This window comes from Homalodisca vitripennis, chromosome 3 (genome assembly GCF_021130785.1).
Source record: "Homalodisca vitripennis isolate AUS2020 chromosome 3, UT_GWSS_2.1, whole genome shotgun sequence".
Lineage (NCBI taxonomy): Eukaryota > Metazoa > Arthropoda > Insecta > Hemiptera > Cicadellidae > Homalodisca > Homalodisca vitripennis.
In genome coordinates, this window is record NC_060209.1 from 198,214,929 (window position 1) to 198,234,265 (window position 19,337).

At 34.7% G+C, this 19,337-nt stretch overlaps 1 protein-coding gene across 7 annotated transcripts; it reads right to left on the bottom strand.

Annotated features, from left to right (window-relative positions):
* Positions 1 to 163: 163 nt before the first annotated feature.
* LOC124358010 lies at positions 164 to 17,556 on the bottom strand. 7 transcript variants are annotated; one of them, XM_046810231.1, is made up of 5 exons: positions 17,406 to 17,555; positions 7,729 to 7,965; positions 5,913 to 6,044; positions 4,876 to 4,981; positions 164 to 1,093 (listed from the first exon to the last, which is right to left on the bottom strand). In XM_046810231.1, the coding sequence occupies exons 2-5, from the start codon at positions 7,963 to 7,965 to the stop codon at positions 990 to 992; spliced, it is 579 nt and encodes a 192-aa protein (XP_046666187.1). In that variant the 5' UTR covers positions 17,406 to 17,555; the 3' UTR covers positions 164 to 989. The 7 variants fall into 7 exon arrangements, with proteins under 7 accessions (XP_046666187.1, XP_046666191.1, XP_046666192.1 ...); XM_046810230.1 differs by lacking the exon at positions 164 to 1,093 and adding an exon at positions 1,353 to 1,471; XM_046810232.1 differs by lacking the exons at positions 164 to 1,093; positions 17,406 to 17,555 and adding exons at positions 1,353 to 1,471; positions 15,490 to 15,687.
* Positions 17,557 to 19,337: the final 1,781 nt, after the last annotated feature.

A 19,337-nucleotide genomic window follows, 5' to 3' on the forward strand; every position in this document is an offset into this window, starting at 1 on the left:
TGGTACTCCATGTAATCCTTATTACATTAATGTTTATTGCTTCTATTGTAAATAATGTTTACATTTTCTCTTTAGCATCACAAAAACATCGGTTTGGGTCCATCGGGTGTGTGTGTGTGTGAAGATTACATATGGTGAAATTTCTTTTAACAGTGAAGTACCGTTCTATTTGCAATACAACCATTTATTCAGTACTCGTACTGAGTTTGTTAAGAGTGAGATATCACATCCTTGATTTATTGTATTATCACAAACATACAGGTCATCACATCGAATAGTGCTAGAAGATACTGTGGTTTTTAAATGCCAGTGTTATTGAGCCGGATGTCCGTGAATGAAGGGGGACGAGGTAGCTCGGTGTCCAAGCCGTGACTGTCCAGACTAGTGAGAGGTCGAAGGTTGGTCCCGGCAGTTCTGTGAGACGAGCCAGCTTCATCAGGAGACTCTTCATCTGTAGCCAAGGCTAGAGAGATAACATCAGTCTGTTAGAAATAGTGATTGTACAGACTAGTGAGAGGTCAAAGGTTGGTCCCATGAGTTCTGTGAGATGAGCCAGCTTCATCAGAAGACTCTTCATCTGTAGCCAAGGCTAGAGATATAACATCAGTCTGTTAGAAATAGTGATTGTACAGACTAGTGAGAGGTCAAAGGTTGGTCCCGGCAGTTCTGTGAGCCGAGCCAGCTTCATCAGGAGACTCTTCATCTGTAGCCAATGCTAGAGAGAGAACATCAGTCTATTAGAAATAGTGAGTGTACAGACTAGTGAGAGGTCGAAGGTTGGTCCCGGCAGTTCTGTGAGACGAGCCAGCTTCATCAGGAGACTCTTCATCTGTAGCCAAGGCTAGAGAGAGAACATCAGTCTATTAGAAATAGTGATTGTACAGACTAGTGAGAGGTCAAAGGTTGGTCCCGGCAGTTCTGTGAGCCGAGCCAGCTTCATCAGGAGACTCTTCATCTGTAGCCAATGCTAGAGAGAGAACATCAGTCTATTAGAAATAGTGAGTGTACAGACTAGTGAGAGGTCGAAGGTTGGTCCCGGCAGTTCTGTGAGACGAGCCAGCTTCATCAGGAGACTCTTCATCTGTAGCCAAGGCTAGAGAGAGAACATCAGTCTATTAGAAATAGTGATTGTACAGACTAGTGAGAGGTCGAAGGTTGGTCCCGGCAGTTCTGTGAGCCGAGCCAGCTTCATCAGGAGACTCTTCATCTGTAGCCAATGCTAGAGAGAGAACATCAGTCTATTAGAAATAGTGAGTGTACAGACTAGTGAGAGGTCGAAGGTTGGTCCCGGCAGTTCTGTGAGACGAGCCAGCTTCATCAGGAGACTCTTCATCTGTAGCCAATGCTAGAGAGAGAACATCAGTCTATTAGAAATAGTGATTGTACAGACTAGTGAGAGGTCGAAGGTTGGTCCCGGCAGTTCTGTGAGCCGAGCCAGCTTCATCAGGAGACTCTTCATCTGTAGCCAAGGCTAGAGAGATAACATCAGTCTATTAGAAATAGTGATTGTACAGACTAGTGAGAGGTCGAAGGTTGGTCCCGGCAGTTCTGTGAGCCGAGCCAGCTTCATCAGGAGACTCTTCATCTGTAGCCAATGCTAGAGAGAGAACATCAGTCTATTAGAAATAGTGATTGTACAGACTAGTGAGAGGTCGAAGGTTGGTCCCGGCAGTTCTATGAGATGAGCCAGCTTCATCAGAAGACTCTTCGTCTGTAGCCAAGGCTAGAGATATAACATCAGTCTGTTAGAAATAGTTAGAACAAATCTAACATACCCCAAATCATGTATCTGAAGGAGAAGAAGAATCAAATCTCTCACCTAGAATCGAATAAGGATCCACAATACAGCAAACGGACTCTTGTATTTTCAAAAGAAATAATTAATGGAGACCACAAAAGTGACCACTTAAATTAGACGATTTATGTACAGACAGAATACATTGCTCTAGGAAAAAACACAATAAATTACTGTTAACACATAGGAAAAACACAATAAATTAATGTTAACCCACATCTATTACCTTCTACTTGAAGAGAAGCAACGTAATTACGATCGATCAACGTTGCATTAACACGGATACCTAAACCACCCTTCCCCATCTGACTGGTACGGACTGCAATTAATGTTATCATTAAAGCTGACTTTTAGTAAAAGGTATAGAAATAGATAAAAAATTATAAACCCATATTGTTATCTGTCAAAAACACTCCTGTGAACATTGAGGTCTTAGTCACTGTTAGAAGTGGAGAAATAATCATCAATGACAAATTTTATGCGTTTAAAGATGTAAAAATGGTAACGTATATTTATTACGAAATAGTGTAGTTCCAAATTTCAAGACACTGTGTAATACCCATAACAGGAATGAACATAAGATTCCACAAGGATCTCCAATCTCATGCATCCTAAATGTCACAGATACTATCACCCATTGAGATGGAAAGAATCTCGACATTTGCAGTTAGTGATGTGCCGCTCCTGGACATCCATGAGGTTCCCAGATTTAGGTGACAGTTTTTGCTGTGCCCAGTGGTAGGTTCAACTGGAAGGTATAATCAAGCCAGAAGTGATCCCTGTTGGGTCTCAAGGCACATACTATCAGTCAGACTAGCTAGATAAGTACGCTTATGTATAGGTTTAGCTGTCAGCTCAAATATTTTCCAAAATGTCAGTACAGTCACATGTACTCCAGAGTATTGGCATGCCTCGAAAACATAGTTTACTGGCTAAGCAGACAGATCAAGCTAAAAAAAATATATATAGACATAATTCTTCTAGACATCAGCAACGCTAACAAGAAACTCAATTTAACAAAATGTAAATAATTTTATTTCTAAACATAGCATTCCACTTCTCAGAAGTACAGTCAAAGCAGTTTTGGATTTTAAGCAACATCCAACTGTTTACCAAGTTCGTCAATTTTATGCCTATGAATTTCAGAATGTTATAGAAAATTAAACTTAAAATCATGGAATGCAATTCATAAATAATTATTATATTGTTCAATAACATAATATTGCTAATTTGTTATTTTCTTCTAATTTAGTCGAAGTACTTATGCAAAGTCTTTGCTTCTATAAGGTAACTTGATTTTATTTGAATTTGAATTAAACGCTTCATATTTATACTCTCAAAGTATACAGGGAGATTCATGAAGATAAGCAGAAACTGTGGAGCTTATTCTACATGTAAAAATAATGAAAAAAGTTGTATAAACATGAGTTTGGAAATGCTACGTTAGCGAGTTACGGCTAGCGAAAGATTTCACCTGGATTTCAGCTCACCATGTAAAACAAGGCCTTCCTAAAATTCTGGTAAGGCAAATTGAGGGGCGAATTCAGTTGTTTCTTATGGTTTTTGACCCAATGAATTAAATAAAACAGGTCCCAGAATTAAAAGTAAAATTTAAAGAAACCGGTGTCAAATACAAAAAAATGGAGTGAAAAACACATTTTTTCATCATTGGGCAACAATAACTTTTTTATTTTACCAAGAAACAGATCACAATTTGTAATACAACTTTTTACATTTTATTCTAAACAAAACGGTGTTAATAACGGTGTACACGGAAAGCGAATACATGTTTGATTAAATGAATTTTAATTCATAACAGTACAAGGTAAAATAATTAAAAGAAAATGTGAATCTAAAGCTATTCAACCACATTACAGTAAACTTTCAAAAGTGTGTCCGCTGACTTCAATGTATTTTTCTGCTTGTTTAAGGATGGTTCTTATTGCTTTCCGTAGTTTAACATGACTTTCCTTTAACTCTGTAGAAAGTTCATTAATACGCCTCACAGGAATTAACTTGTTTGTTCATCTCTACTTATGAAAACTGATGGTCAGTACTAATAGATCAAAGTATCAAGGAGGGTATTATATGACTACTATTATGGATATTGATGGGACATGGCCTTCTAAGGAAACATTTGATGAAGGTGGGTCTAAGCCAGATTGATGAAGCAGAGGAATCAGTGGAACAAATACGGCTAAACTGTCCTGCCATAGGCAAAATCAGGAAAAGTTCCTAGAACCTTATCTCCTCATCCCTAAGGATATCAGAGAAAGGAGTCCTCAAATCTTATAGGCTTCTGTAAAAGCCTCATATTCTGAGGGCCTTAAACTTAAGGTCATAAGAGAGGCGCATAGTTTCAGGATTATGTGCGAAGACTCTTTTTCTTTCCTTCAGATAAAAAAGAAAGAGGACTGTCTACTACTGATGGTAGTCTAGCTACACAGTAGTGTTAGTGTCATAAGTTATAATTATAATTGATATTAGGTTGGCCATACGATTTCAAGGAATAGATTGAACTTACTATCTATTTTCACCTTCTGATTGTATTGATTTTTCTGGAGATGCAATAAAACTTGAGGAAGTGTTGATTCCGTTTTTGATTACTTGTGAACAAACATAAAATCAAATTGTTCCACCAATGACAGTAATGACTAGAGATGGAACAAATATTCCTAATGGTGGAAACTAGTTAAAAATTCAAATGAGATGGTACTCTCTCTTTGAACATTTTGTGACATGTTATTGTGAACATTTTATTTAACTGCATATTTTGAAAACTATTTTCACTCTTGGTACGGCTTGAAAATATTAGATTTATAGCTGTTTAACATTGAATAGTTACTTTTGAAATACTCTTAACAGTAGTTAATATTATGTAATATGCTATACATACTTTAAGTCTACATTTATATTTTATTGTTATAGCATATATAGTTAGTAAATAGATCATGCCCTGTTAGACTTTAAAATGAAAACAGAATATCTAATTTTCAAACAATTTATAAAATGAAAAAAATCACGAGACAAAGCAAACCATGCGACAACACCAATCACAACATCATTCTGAAAACCAATACCTCTGAACCTTGCTGTTCTGTCCAACCAAGAGTTATAAATAACAAAGACCAGAGCTGCTAGTATTATCAGTAGAACCACTGTCAACGTTATACGGAACACATTCGTCTGAAAAGCACATTTTTTATTTTATTTGATATCAAATACTAAAAATAAACTGATATCATTTGTTTTATATGTACAAAGCAAGGTAACATCATGAGGATCTCAGATCAAAAAAAGGACATACAATATAATTAACGGTTAATACTGAAACATTAATATTCTGTTAGTGAAATACGAGGATCGTTTAATAAGTCCTTAAAAAAAGACAGAAAACTTAAAATTTATCAACATAATCTCCTTTCAGTACTATACATTTTTCAACCTTTTTGCCAATTTTTTTTTAACTGTCTAAAAAATATGATTTTGAAAGTTCTTCAAAATAAGCATTAGTTTGCTTAATAACCTCCTCGTTTGAAGTGAAGCGTTGTTCTGCCAAGCCATTTTTTTCAAATTTGGAAGAGGAAAAAGTCACTTGGGGCCATGTTGGATGTTACAGTGTTTTGAATTTGAATTTAGCCAATTTATTTTAACTTTGAGTCTCCGATTTTAACTTCGAGTGCTTCCAGCACTCATGTTTTAGACTTCTAGTTTCCCAATATTAACTTTTTCCGACTACAGTTGCAATGTCGAGCCAAGATGCTGACACCTGCGCTTGTGAGTCGAAATCAACGTGAAAAGGTCAATTTTAAAATTTCAAATAATTATTAAGTTGGTATACAAAATTCCCAATTTCAGAACATTGGAACCATTAGGCCCACATCCATGATATCAATTAGTTCTTTATCACTCTATTTGGCAGCAACGTGGCAATACATTACTTTATTTTTAACATCTAGAAATGGTGCTTTTATGTTTATTTGCCACAATTAAACCTATAATTAAACTTTGCAAATCGAATATTCATTGCTATGACCTCAGCGGTATCCAACCCCATGTGTTTCGTCCATTCGGTACAACACTATATTCTAAGCTCTCTTATATCCAGCAAACTCACAAATGGGTCTGTCTCGTAAACGTCCTCCCAGTCCCGCTTGACTAGAAGCTCTACTGTCTCTGAGAAGAATGAATTATCCGTGATGTGCTTGCAGACGCAAGTGTATAGACCGTGCTCATTAGAAGACACTCCCTGGAACAATTACAATAGTTTTTACTACATAAGACATTTAATTTATAATTAATACAACATCTTTACTACTAAGAAGTGTGAGGCTTTCAGTAGTATCAAGGACATCATAAGCCCCAGACCCATAATGTAAACATTGCCGATATTTTATTTCAATTCGGTAAATTGCGATATTACATCGTTAAGTTTCAAACGTTCAGATTTTAATTTATAACGTAAAAGGTTGAAATCCTTGACATAAGGCTTCAACATTGGTTTATGTTAAGACATTTTAAGTACAGTCTGTGCCTGAAATTGTAGATAATTGGTATTGCAATTAAACGGTAGTAACATTTTAATTTAAATAATGTTGAAATTTTTCATTGGACATAGGTCTTTCAAATAGGTTACATTAAAATGTTATATTGATTCGTAACAGATTGGACAATATTTCAAATAGATTTCTCGAAGCATCAATGAATTTCAGCAGACTTGACAAAATTTCCCCTTAGATTTTACATTAATTCAAAGCAGATTTTAGATTGATTCCAAGCAAATTTTACATTGATTCCAAGCAGATTTGAGATTGATTCCAAGCAAATTTTACATTGATTCCAAGCAGATTTGAGATTGATTCCAAGCAGATTTGAGATTGATTCCAAGCAAATTTTACATTGATTCCAAGCAGATTTTACATTTATTCCAAGCAGATTTGAGATTGATTCCAAGCAAATTTTACATTGATTCCAAGCAGATTTTAGATTGATTCCAAGCAAATTTTATATTGATTCCAAGCAGATTTTACATTGATTCCAAGCAGATTTGAGATTGATTCCAAGCAAATTTTACATTGATTCCAAGCAGATTTTACATTTATTCCAAGCAGATTTTACATTGATTCCCAGCAAAATTGGTAACATTCCTTACAGAATTTTACCTTGATTCCAGCGAATTCTCATATTATAAAGTGTATAATTCCAATATTTTTCTAAAAATATATAAATAATAAAAAAATAATTAAATAAATAATAATAAAATAATAAAACAATTAAATAAAAAATAAATAATTATTAAATAAATAATTAAATAAATAATAATAAAATAAATAATAATTAAATAATTAAATAAATAATAATAAAATAAATAATAATTAAATAATTATTAAATAAAATAAATATTAATATAAATATTAATATTATTAATTAATTATTATTATTATTTTATTATTATTTAATTATTTCATGTATTAAATAATTATTTTACTAAATGTTCTTAGAAGAGTTAAATAAAGTAGGGGTTTAAGATTTAAATAAAATCACAAATACATCTGGGTTTGCAATCATTGCAGGGTTAAACGAATTTAAAGTGGCTTTGCCATATAGATTTCTAACTGTCTTAGATGACGAAAAGATTAAAGGAATTAATAAAACAGATAACTTAAACTTAGTTGTCACTGGAAAAAGACCAATAAAGATAAAAATATGCTATAATAAACTTTGTAGAATAAAGTTTTTTCATGGATTAACAACAGATTTATCACGGTAACTTGTAAAAGCATACAAATTTTTACAAGAGATTTTCTGTTTTAAATTGTAGATTTATATATGTCACATTAGACGTAGGTTTGGACACTGTTTCACCAAAAACTGCACTAGACCACCATACTCGTATCTACATTACTCGTACATAGGAAATTGTAATATCATACCCTGATGTGTAGTTTTCCAGTGAGAACATCATACTTGTACTTGTCCTTGTTGAAGTGGTTTGTGGGACCAATGACCAGGTTCTCAGTCTGGAGCTGCCAGAACTGGAAGCGGTGGTTGTCATCGTTGCTGGGACACTTGAGTATGGCAGTCTCCCCCAAGCTGACCTCCTGCACCAAGGTCACTGCCCAGGTTAGTGGAATCACCGCCACCACCAGGAGAAATGCCAACTCGTACATCTGTGTTTAACAACACAATTAAGGTTAAAAGTCAGAAAGGGATGGGTAGCTGAACAGGTACTAGGCGGAAGAGTTTCAGGTTATCCACTCTATTATTGCCCTTCAATTCCACAAGTATCTATAAGTCAAATACCAAGCACCCGATGTGTGACCTTTTCGAGTAAAAAACACTTAAAATGACTTGATTCAGCAACAGAAAACCAATAAAGATGAATGATAAAAAGAAAAAATTTCATAAAAATCAGTATTTTAATATTTAAGAAGAACTTATTTCAATGAAATCCTATTTAAAAAAATAGCCACCGTTTGTAAACTGCAAGTATACCGTAAACTATCCGCACCTTCCTAACTTTCCTCATTCAGATCGTACTAGTCTGCCTCAGAGAGAGACTTGCTATTAGCGTGCTGGGGCTGATTCACGTTTGTACCACTGAGGCTTCAGTAACAATGCAAATCTGGGATCAGCTTCAAGAGTCCAAGAGGCCAGAGAGTGTGCAATGATCTTATACTAGGATCAATATGTCGGACTAGTTCAAGCTTGTGCTTGAACACACACACACCTACACACAAGTAGAACTGAAATGTTACTGCATTCTAAATCTGTTTATTCCGGCTGTTTAATTTTACTTTGTGCTTAATTTGTTATAATTCCGTAGTTGAGTTGTTGCTCAGTTGTTCCTGCGACCAAGAAAATTTATACTTAAGTTGTTCTCGGTAACCAACTTATCTTGAGCGTCCACTTCAGGTCTGCAGTATGTCTGGTGCTACAATTGATTCTGAAAGGCAGGGTTTTATAACACAGTTTAAATAGTATTTATAATTAATTAAATGTTTACAATTCGTCACTAGTACTTCATCTGTAGTAAAAAATAGACGGTAACTGCAACTTTGCAATCTGCATTACAATATTATTCAATCGCTGTATATTTAAATTTTCTAATACGTAAATATAAATAATTTTCTGCCTCTGGCAACCAAAAGTGTCAACAACTGTTTAACTGTCAGTTACATTTACCTTCCCAGATTTTAAATGTAAACAAATTTTAAATAGTGATTAAAACTAGTTAAACTTTTCTAATTTAATAACCCCGATTTGTTCAGTGAACTTTTACGATGTTTTAATGGTTATTTTAGCGGAGACAAAACACCAAATCAGAGATCAGTACAATAGGTACAGCTATTCTTGATATAAAAGTGGCGCAACAAACCCGTCTTTGTTTTATGTACATGACTGCAAGTCCGTGACGCCTTGTGTTTATTGTCTTTTAATTGTGCGAGAACGCATTATATTAGCATTTCAAAATTCATAAATACACCTAGCTGAAGTTGACTTCATACTTATGAGAATGTAAACTTGCTGAAGACTATAAACAAAGAATATTGAGAATAGTACCCAGATGTGCCACATCCCGTATTCACTTTTCTTGTTGGATACTTTTAGCTCGTACAGAACATCTAAACTTAATAAGTATACCTAGCTGAAGTTAACTTCATACTTATGGTAAAGTAAACTTCCTGTAGACTATAAACAAAGAATGTTGAGAATAGTAGCCAGATGTGCCACATCCCGTATTCACTTTTCTTGTTGGATACTTCTAGCTCGTACAGAACATCTAAACTTAATAAGTATACCTAGCTGAAGTTAACTTCATACTTATGGTAAAGTAAACTTCCTGTAGACTATAAACAAAGAATGTTGAGAATAGTAGCCAGATGTGCCACATTCCGTATTCACTTTTCTTGTTGGATACTTTTAGCTCGTACAGAACATCTAAACTTAATAAGTACACCTAGCTGAAGTTGACTTCATACTTATGGTAAAGTAAACTTTCCTGTAGACTATAAACAAAGAATGTTGAGAATAGTAGCCAGATGTGCCACATCCCGTATTCACTTTTCTTGTTGGATACTTTTAGCTCGTACAGAACATCTAAACTTAATAAATACACCTAGCTGAAGTTGACTTCATACTTATGGTAAAGTAAACTTTCTGTAGACTATAAACAAAGAATGTTGAGAATAGTAGCCAGATGTGCCACATTTCGTATTCACTTTTCTTGTTGGATACTTCTAGCTCGTACAGAACATCTAAACTTAATAAGTATACCTAGCTGAAGTTGACTTCATACTTATGGTAAAGTAAACTTCCTGTAGACTATAAACAAAGAATGTTGAGAATAGTAGCCAGATGTGCCACATCCCGTATTCACTTTTCTTGTTGGATACTTTTAGCTCGTACAGAACATCTAAACTTAATAAATACACCTAGCTGAAGTTGACTTCATACTTATGGTAAAGTAAACTTTCTGTAGACTATAAACAAAGAATGTTGAGAATAGTAGCCAGATGTGCCACATTTCGTATTCACTTTTCTTGTTGGATACTTCTAGCTCGTACAGAACATCTAAACTTAATAAGTATACCTAGCTGAAGTTAACTTCATACTTATGGTAAAGTAAACTTCCTGTAGACTATAAACAAAGAATGTTGAGAATAGTAGCCAGATGTGCCACATCCCGTATTCACTTTTCTTGTTGGATACTTTTAGCTCGTACAGTCAGAACATCTAAACTTAATAAGTATAACTAGCTGAAGTTGACTTCATACTTATGATAAAGTAAACTTCCTGTACAATAGGAATAAAGAATGTTGAGAATTAGCAGCCAGATGTGCCACATCCCGTATTCACTTTTCTTGTAGTCGGCTTCTTTTAGCTCGTACAGAACATCTAAACTTAATAAGTATAACTAGCTGAAGTTGACTTCATACTTATGATAAAGTAAACTTCCTGTACAATATAATAAAGAATGTTGAGATTAGCAGCAAGATGTGCCACATCCAGTGTTAACTTTTCTTGTAGTCGGCTTCTTTTATCTCGTACGGAACAAGCAATCAGAACCACAAAACGGATTTAAATCAATATTGGTTTAACCTCTTTGAATATATCGTTGATTACACAATGCATACCGAGGTTGAGACACTTTCACGTTCATCAGTTTATTAATACTACTTTATGTTGAATATTTGGGACTAAAACATACAACAACAAAAATGCTAGATTTGCTTTATCCATTCCCTCCAACATTTTTAAGGCAGTTAATTAAAAAAGGTAATTAGTAATTGTTTAAACTTAGGTAATAGAATTGACTGAGTGTGCTATCATATTAAATTAATTTATTACAAAATGTATGATAGAAATCTATATTTTATATACATTTGAAAACGATTAAGAATAGGTAACACGTTTGAAAAATATTTTTCTACCACAAGATATTTAAAAATGCGGTGCTACAAATGTCTACCTGGGTATATTTAAATTGAAAATTTTATCAATTATACATTTTTGATAAACCATCATTTACATAAATACAACTGAGATTAAGTTGTACAATTTAAATATTTTAACAAGGCGTCCGCCTATTTTAACAACCTATAATATAAATAGATATGTATCGTACTCGTAATTTAGCATTGATTGCGTCAGACGCACACAGGTACCCCTCTCCCCCCTCCAACCTTGTATTAACGTCGGTACATGACTAGTGTCGCAGTGAAGATGTTAATGTTCTTTCATTTTATGTCGTTTGGATTATGCCAGATAATCCGTGTAACATAAGACAAATGTCACAGCAATTTATAATATTGTGTAGTTTTAGTGCCTCCATTTGCAGTAATTAATATTACAGAATTTTTAGGACATCAAATCGGTTTTCACATCGCATGCATTTATTCTGGAGCATAGATAAAGGATTGAGTGCATTGAATGGATTTTCCCATTACTATAGGTTTCCTCAAAGATGGTTTGGAAAGTTTCCCGATTTACGTCAGGGATTCGTGTGGCAATCCTCGAGGACGCCTCTGGGACATGTTATGGTGCACAAGACGGAATAAATTGCCGAGAAGTACTATAGTGACTATCATGTATGTCACTGGTGCTAGAGAACATTGCGTTGTTCATGCGAATAAGGTGTAACGAATAACTTTCTCATTGAATATCAAATTGGAATCCATGCAGGATGAGCGAGAAAGTACACATAAATAGTAAATAATATGTATTTACAGTTAAATGTTTTTGTTTTTAATTTCGAACCATGTCAACCCTGATAAAAATATTGGGATGTAAATCGAAATGTATTTTTATATAGGATATATTTACTGTGTATAGAACTACACAAAATTTGAGACATGAAATTAGTAATTGTGTTTCTTTCTACCATAGCTGAGCTGTTGACGTTCACTGCGTGCATTCCACATAGACGCGGCAGACGCTCGGCGATAAACAAATACAGACATACAAAATATAAACGTCAAGTTAATTGCTATTTACAAAGCACGATATTTCTTTACTTTGGTTGTGTAATTTTATGTTTTTATACACAAAATGTCACAGAAACGCGTTATAGCGACCGGGTAAATAACTATAGTAATAATGAATTAACGTTCACGAATATAAATCGACGAGAGATAAGTACATTTTGTTTTTGGCGATTTTAATGTCTTTGTAATTGTGATGATAAAGACACTATTGCTATATTAGACATTGTTTGGGGTAACAGTTTTACACAAACTATTACAGGCATCCTGAGATCTGACAGGGGAGGCGCTGTATAAACAACACTTTTGTTAATCTTTCACATAAAAAATTAGCCTTTTATTTAGCAGTGTCTTAGAAGAAAGTACGCTAAACTTAAAAAAGTAAAAACCTATAATTTTTAGTAAGAAAAATATCGAACAACATTGCAACATGAAAATTGGAATAAATTGATCAATGAAAGAGATGTTGAAAGAAAATCAATTATTTTGTTATAGCCAAAGTTCTTTAATCAAAAAATCAGAAATTAATAGACGAGAACTTCATGATTTTGTATATCAATGGCCCAAAAAATTAATAATCATTATAATTAAAAAATGTCAACATAAAGCATATTGCTAGAGTAAAATTTTACCCTGCCAGGGGATTGATTGTTGCTGTTGGCAACACAACCTTTAAAATTATCACGAATTCTATTTTTTTATTATTGTTTATTTATATTTTATTGCTGAAATGTATGTAAACAAAACATGTTCTAGTGTGTAAAATAAAACATTACCAACTTGAACTCAAATGTTATTTTAATGATCACGATATTTCTTTACTCTGATTGTGGCATTACATTTTGTGAACATTTGATTAAAATGAACTAAATGGATTATTCCATAACCTCATATATAACAGAAGTCCACCACCAAACAGTTGAAAGTTCATTCTTTTATTTTTATATATATAGGTAAACTATAAAAAAAGTTTTAATGAGCATCTAATTTTGTATAAGTCTTACAAAATGTTGGTTGAAACAATACCAGAGAAGTGTAACAGTATCAGCGAGTAAAATTTAATCACTTTTAAGAATTTTAATATTTCTAAATGGGAAAATTCAGTAATCTAGTGGTTTATTACTTTTATTTTATTTTTGTTAGCACTAACACTATCGGTATTCATTAATAACAAAAGTCACTAATACGCGACTAGCTCTAACAACGAAAGCGATGATAACTACGTTAAGACTATCAGCGATGATAACTACGTTCAAAGAGATGACCGGTAGGCGTTCATAAGCATGGCGCACACTGCAGACGCGCCGCGCCGCGCCGAACCGCGCCGCCTTTTGGAAAGTTCCGCTGACCGTCGCACATATTGGGCGCGCTGGGCGCGCCGAACTCCTTCCCTCACCACAGCTGCAGTGCTATGTGCAGTCGTATGGTTATGTTGTGTCGTTTTGTTTAATAATTTACACGATAAGCAGCTCTGAAAATGAAGATCTGTTTTTATTTTGTCTTCTTCAATCAGAAGAGGAGAAGAGACAAAAAACAATGTGAGTTCATCCTATAAATCAGAAAAGGAAAAAATACGGGGAATTTCACCACCTTTTCCCCGATTTATTAAAGGACAAACGGAAATGTTTCCAATATTTCAGAATGTCCCCCGAAAAGTTTTATGAACTATTGAACATGCTTAGGCCTTTAATTGAAAAACAAGACACATATTTTAGAAGACCAGTTTCACCTCAAGAAAGGCTTGCGGTTTGTTTAAGGTAAGTTATTAACTAAGTCTTTACTAAATAATTTGCATACTAAATGTATGCAAATAATGTTTTGTAAAATTTAATATTTTCAGAAACCACAATTTACTCATTAATTTTTTTTTCTTCTTCGGTTAGAAAACATAACATCAAATGTGTTTTCAGCAATAAATTATTATTTAACAATGTATCCCTGTTCAGGGCTTTTTTAATAAGCAATAGGCTATTTGTTTCAAAAATGTAATGTATTTTATCTGTAAGAAAGCAAAGTTTTAAAAATAACACACAAATTATGCATACAGTACTTCCTACATATTTTATCATGTGCCGTTGTATCACTTGACCCTGCTGAGTTTGAGGTGTATGAATAGTTACTGGATCCATCAGGTGAAACAGCAAACCGTCCCTCTTGTGCCCCTGGGTATTGTCCCATCTGACCAATAGGAGATGGTAGTTGCGGCATATATTGGGTTGTCTGAAAAGGAACTGCTGGGTTGTCTGAAAAGGAACTGCTGTGGGTGTAGGATCTGCGCGTAGAAATGAATGAGCGGTGTTATATGACCCAGAAATGGCCTCTAGCTCTGCAACATGAATTATTCTGGAAATGTTAGATTTTTACGTCGACTGCTATACCTCATCGACGATGGCCGAGGTAGTACGAAGACACCCGAAGGTAACCGCGGCTAAGAAACGGTTCCGCTGCCTACGCACACTGTAGACGCGCCGCGCCGCGCCGCGCCGCCCCAGCGGAACAAATTCCGCTCGACTTCTCCCAAGAGTTCTGGCAGCGGAATTATTCCGCGGCGGACGCGGCTGCGCGGCGCGGCGCGGCGCGCTCTAGTGTGCGCACTCCCATTTGAACACATGCAAACTATTAAGCCGGAATTATTTCCAAAAGGCGGCGCGGTTCGGCGCGGCGCGGCGCGTCTACAGTGTGCGCCATGCTTGCCATTGCTCGCTGTCTCTCTCGCCCGAAGCGCGGGAAGTGAGATGTATTATATTAGTTCAAACGGATTCAGACTTCACCCCCATGGTTTCACGGCAAAAGCCAACTAAGTGCCGAATTTCGTCTTCTATCTTCTAGAAGTAGGTTAGAATTTGTATACGTGAGTACATGCGGCTGTACATATTTAAAGTTATTGAACGTAATGCATAGTTTACTAGTTGTTTGTTCAATTTTGAACGACACGACATGCTGAAATTGTGGTAATATCGGAATTAATTCAAATATTTTATCTCATAATAGTAGTCTAGTTAAAGATTAAATATGCATTAAGTTACAATGATTTAAAAGACATATAATGCATAAATTTGATACTAAATAGAATACATTTTAAACAGATACGATAACAATAACAGATAACAATATTAACAACTAAAACTGTTGTAAACATAATATATAGTAGTAATAGTTACATAATAATAGTTAACAGTTTTTATACGACAGTTTATTGAAGTATCTTACAGTGATAACAAACTCGTAGTCACTATTCTGCTACACTCCGCCTGCGATAATTTGATTACTGAGATAGTAAGTTAGTGAAAGGTCTGCAAATCTCGTTGATCCATTATTACGACATAAACTCGGTGAATACAAGTCTAACCTTGTTAGTTTATTGGTTACTAGCCAGCTATTGCTCACACAAATAATGATTGAACAGTTTACTAATTAATGCAGACTCAAAATTAAATTTATCGCAATAGTTAACAGGTTCTTAAACCGTATAAAGTTAATTTTGATTACGCATCGCAACGGAATGCAGGCTCGCCAACCTTCGGCATTGAATAGATTTCAACTCCTATTTATCAAACAATTCAGTGACATTTACCAAAGTAACTAAAGGGTTACTATACTAATATAGAGCGCCGGTTTCCTAAATTGTTTATAGTCGAACACAGACTATGTGCTCCCATTGAATAGAGTTCAACTTATTTATCAAACAATTCAGTGACATTTACCAAAGTAACTAAAGGGTTACTAATACTAATATAGAGCGCCCTTTCCTAAATTGTTTACAGTCGAACACAGACTAGGTGCTCCCATTGAATAGAGTTCACTTCCTATTAATTTATCAAACAATTCAGTGACATTTACCAAAGTAACTAAAGGGTTACTATACTAATATAGAGCGCCAGTTTCCTAAATTGTTTATAGTTGAACACAGACTATGTGCTCCCATTGAATAGAGTTCACTTCCTATTTATCAAACAATTTAGAGTTATTTACCAAAGTAACTAAAGGGTTACAATACTAATATAGAGCGCCGGTTTCCTAAATTGTTTATAGTCGAACACAGACTATGTGCTCCCATTGAATAGAGTTCACTTCCTATTAATTTATCAAACAATTTAGAGTTATTTACCAAAGTAACTAAAGGGTTACAATACTAATATAGAGCGCCAGGTTTCCTAAATTGTTTATAGTCGAACACGGACTATGTGCTCCCATTGAATAGAGTTCACTTCCTATTTATCAAACAATTCAGTGTTATTTACCAAAGTAACTAAAGGGTTACTTTACTAATATAGAGCGCCAGTTTCCTAAATTGTTTATAGTCGAACACAGACTATGTGCTCCCATTGAATAGAGTTCACTTCCTATTAATGTATCAAACAATTTAGAGTTATTTACCAAAGTAACTAAAGGGTTACTATACTAATATAGAGCGCCGGTTTCCTAAATTGTTTATAGTCGAACACAGACTATGTGCTCCCATTGAATAGAGTTCACTTCCTATTAATTTATCAAACAATTTAGATTTATTTACCAAAGTAACTAAAGGGTATACAATACTAATATAGAGCGCCGTTTTCTAAATTGTTTATAGTCGAACACAGACTATGTGCTCCCATTGAATAGAGTTCACCTCCTATTTATCAAACAATTCAGAGTTATTTACCAAAGTAACTAAAATTATACAGTACTAATATAGAGCACCGTTTTCCTAAATTGTTTATAGTCGAACACGGACTATGTGCTCCCATTGAATAAAGTTAAACTCCTATTTATCAAAACAATTTACTGTTATTTTCCAATCTAGCTCTAAAAAACCTCCACGTTAGGCAGTAGAACGATTAACCTATTTTACGGAACAAATTAATTGTTTTAAACCCGTTCCTATTGAGTTTGCATCACTTAAGAAACTTTAAATGATCACATGAGTGTGAGTCACGAATATATAAGGGTAACTTTAACCTATTCATTTCCCATTTGCGCTCACACATAGTACCCAGCGGTTCAAAATTGATTTGACGAGGAAATATTAAATAGAGATTAGTATTTTGCACTTAGCGGTATCTACATAATTAACTTCCTGTTATTGAACACTATTGAGACTAAGATTCCTACTGAACTGTATGAACCTTGAACAATGCACTTACCCTTGACGTGTGCGTCACGTAGCAACAGCTGTAGACTGACTGACCATTACAAAAATAGCCCAGACGCGCTCTGCCAGAAGCTGTATCGGTAGCACGTCAACATACGCTGGTGCAATCAACGTTATCTATTAATGCTCTCCCTTCTTGTGTCGGCCACATTCACACACATTGATCTTAAACTGTTATACTGATATGTCTAGAACAATGATATGTTATCTTTTCTTATCTTATCAAACATTGCGACCGCTACAGGAATTTCAATAATCTCTTTTTTCTAGGCAAAGATGCAAGTTAATTTATTTTTCATAATGCCCAAATACTAGGTCATTACAGCTATAAATGATCCAATCACATGTTTAATGATATAAAGTAAAGCATCTACTCCATAAATACTCCTGCTTGAATATTTCAAAACAGATTGTATTGTATGTTAAGAAAACACAATTAATTGTACCACACAATTATTTGTTGTTGTAGATTCATTGTTATTTTCGGACCGCTTGATAAGGTATTGTTTAGTCCTTCGGAATTGTTCGAAGAGATAATTCGTACGTTTCTCCAATGCACTCTTGAGTTTTCTGTGCGCCTCATATGGCTTTAGAACTCCTCTAGATATTTTACGTGACCGTACACGATACTGATTGTTTATCTTCTGAAGCCTCTCAAAAATCGAGGGAGGAGGAAACCCTCGCTTTTAAGGAAATTAAGGAAACATGATCTTGCAATCTGATCTCTTCTTCAGGAAAATAACTAACCTAACACATTTTATTTTAAACTAGTTTGTAATTGTGTGTTAAGTTAGTTATTTACCTGAAGAAGAGATCAAATTGCAGAACTCGAAACGTAGTGTTACTATTTTTTTTCACTGAACGATGGAAAATGTCCGGAAAATCCTGTTTTCTTCACAATCCTTCCATCGTCAAAAACAAACTTCAAATTTAAGGAAATGTCCGGTATAGACGATTACGATCTCAAGGAGGACAACCCACGTGTTTTGAAAGAGTGAGTTCCTAATGGGTCAGTTCGGGAGTTAAGGGTTTAGCTATGCTCCACGAGTATAATCAATCTTTACTGGCTTCAAACCCAGAACTTCAAGAAATGGGTTCATCAGTCCGGGTATTACAAAATCCTGGCGTTTAACTAATCTCTGGAGCTGATCATACAAGTCAGGGGTTTACGAAGTTCTAGACTTTCGTTAGTTCTGCACGGTGGTTTCGTAGTTACGGATCTATGAAACTTTAGCGTTTCACCTAAAACTCTGTTTTAATATTCACACTTTTTGGGCAGTTTATCAGTTCTCTCTAGGGTGTAAAATGAAACTCTGGAGTTTAGTGTAATTATTAGCCATTTTGGTGTTGTCGGTGATAAATTAATTATGGATTGAGCCTCTAGAGTAACATCGCCGCGGAAAGGCCAAAACAACCTCCTATTCCAAAATATCCTTATTTTACATGGACGTTCTTAGGGTGCCTGGGATGAATATATGCATATTCTTATTTCGAAAATCCCTCCGGGCTACACCCCACTGGTGTTTAAAGCAGTTAAAAAATCCCATCTTGGTCTCTTAAAGTTGAGAACTATTAATATTGAAAGAGCCTGTTAAATGCTATCAACTGTTCGGTTTAAACATTGTATTATGACAGGACGACCATATGTTTTATTAATTTAACCACTATTTTCAATTTGTTTACATTTTATAGAGTGAAAACATTGAGTAAACTTAATTGTAATAACATTTCTTATTTCAACATCGTCGCACAAGATAAACAAGTTAATTTATTCTAAATTTATTTTTGTTCTTAACGAACAAAATTGTGAATGAGTACATGTAAGGTATTGAATTAGGTTTCCTTAGACATTGTGGGACGGCATATTTACAGTAGCTGAAGGAACAAAAACTGAGGGACTGGGCATTGAACAAAACCGTTCAAC

Coding starts and splice junctions, on each gene's coding strand:
- LOC124358010 (XM_046810231.1), bottom strand. CDS start 7,965: ATGTACGAGTTGGCATTTCTCCTGGTGGTGGCGGTGATTCCACTAACC. Junction 6,045..7,728: donor CTGGAAAACTACACATCAGG/GTATGATATTAC, acceptor TAATTGTTCCAG/GGAGTGTCTTCTAATGAGCA. Junction 1,094..4,875: donor CAGAACAGCAAGGTTCAGAG/GTATTGGTTTTC, acceptor TTCTCTCTCTAG/CCTTGGCTACAGATGAAGAG.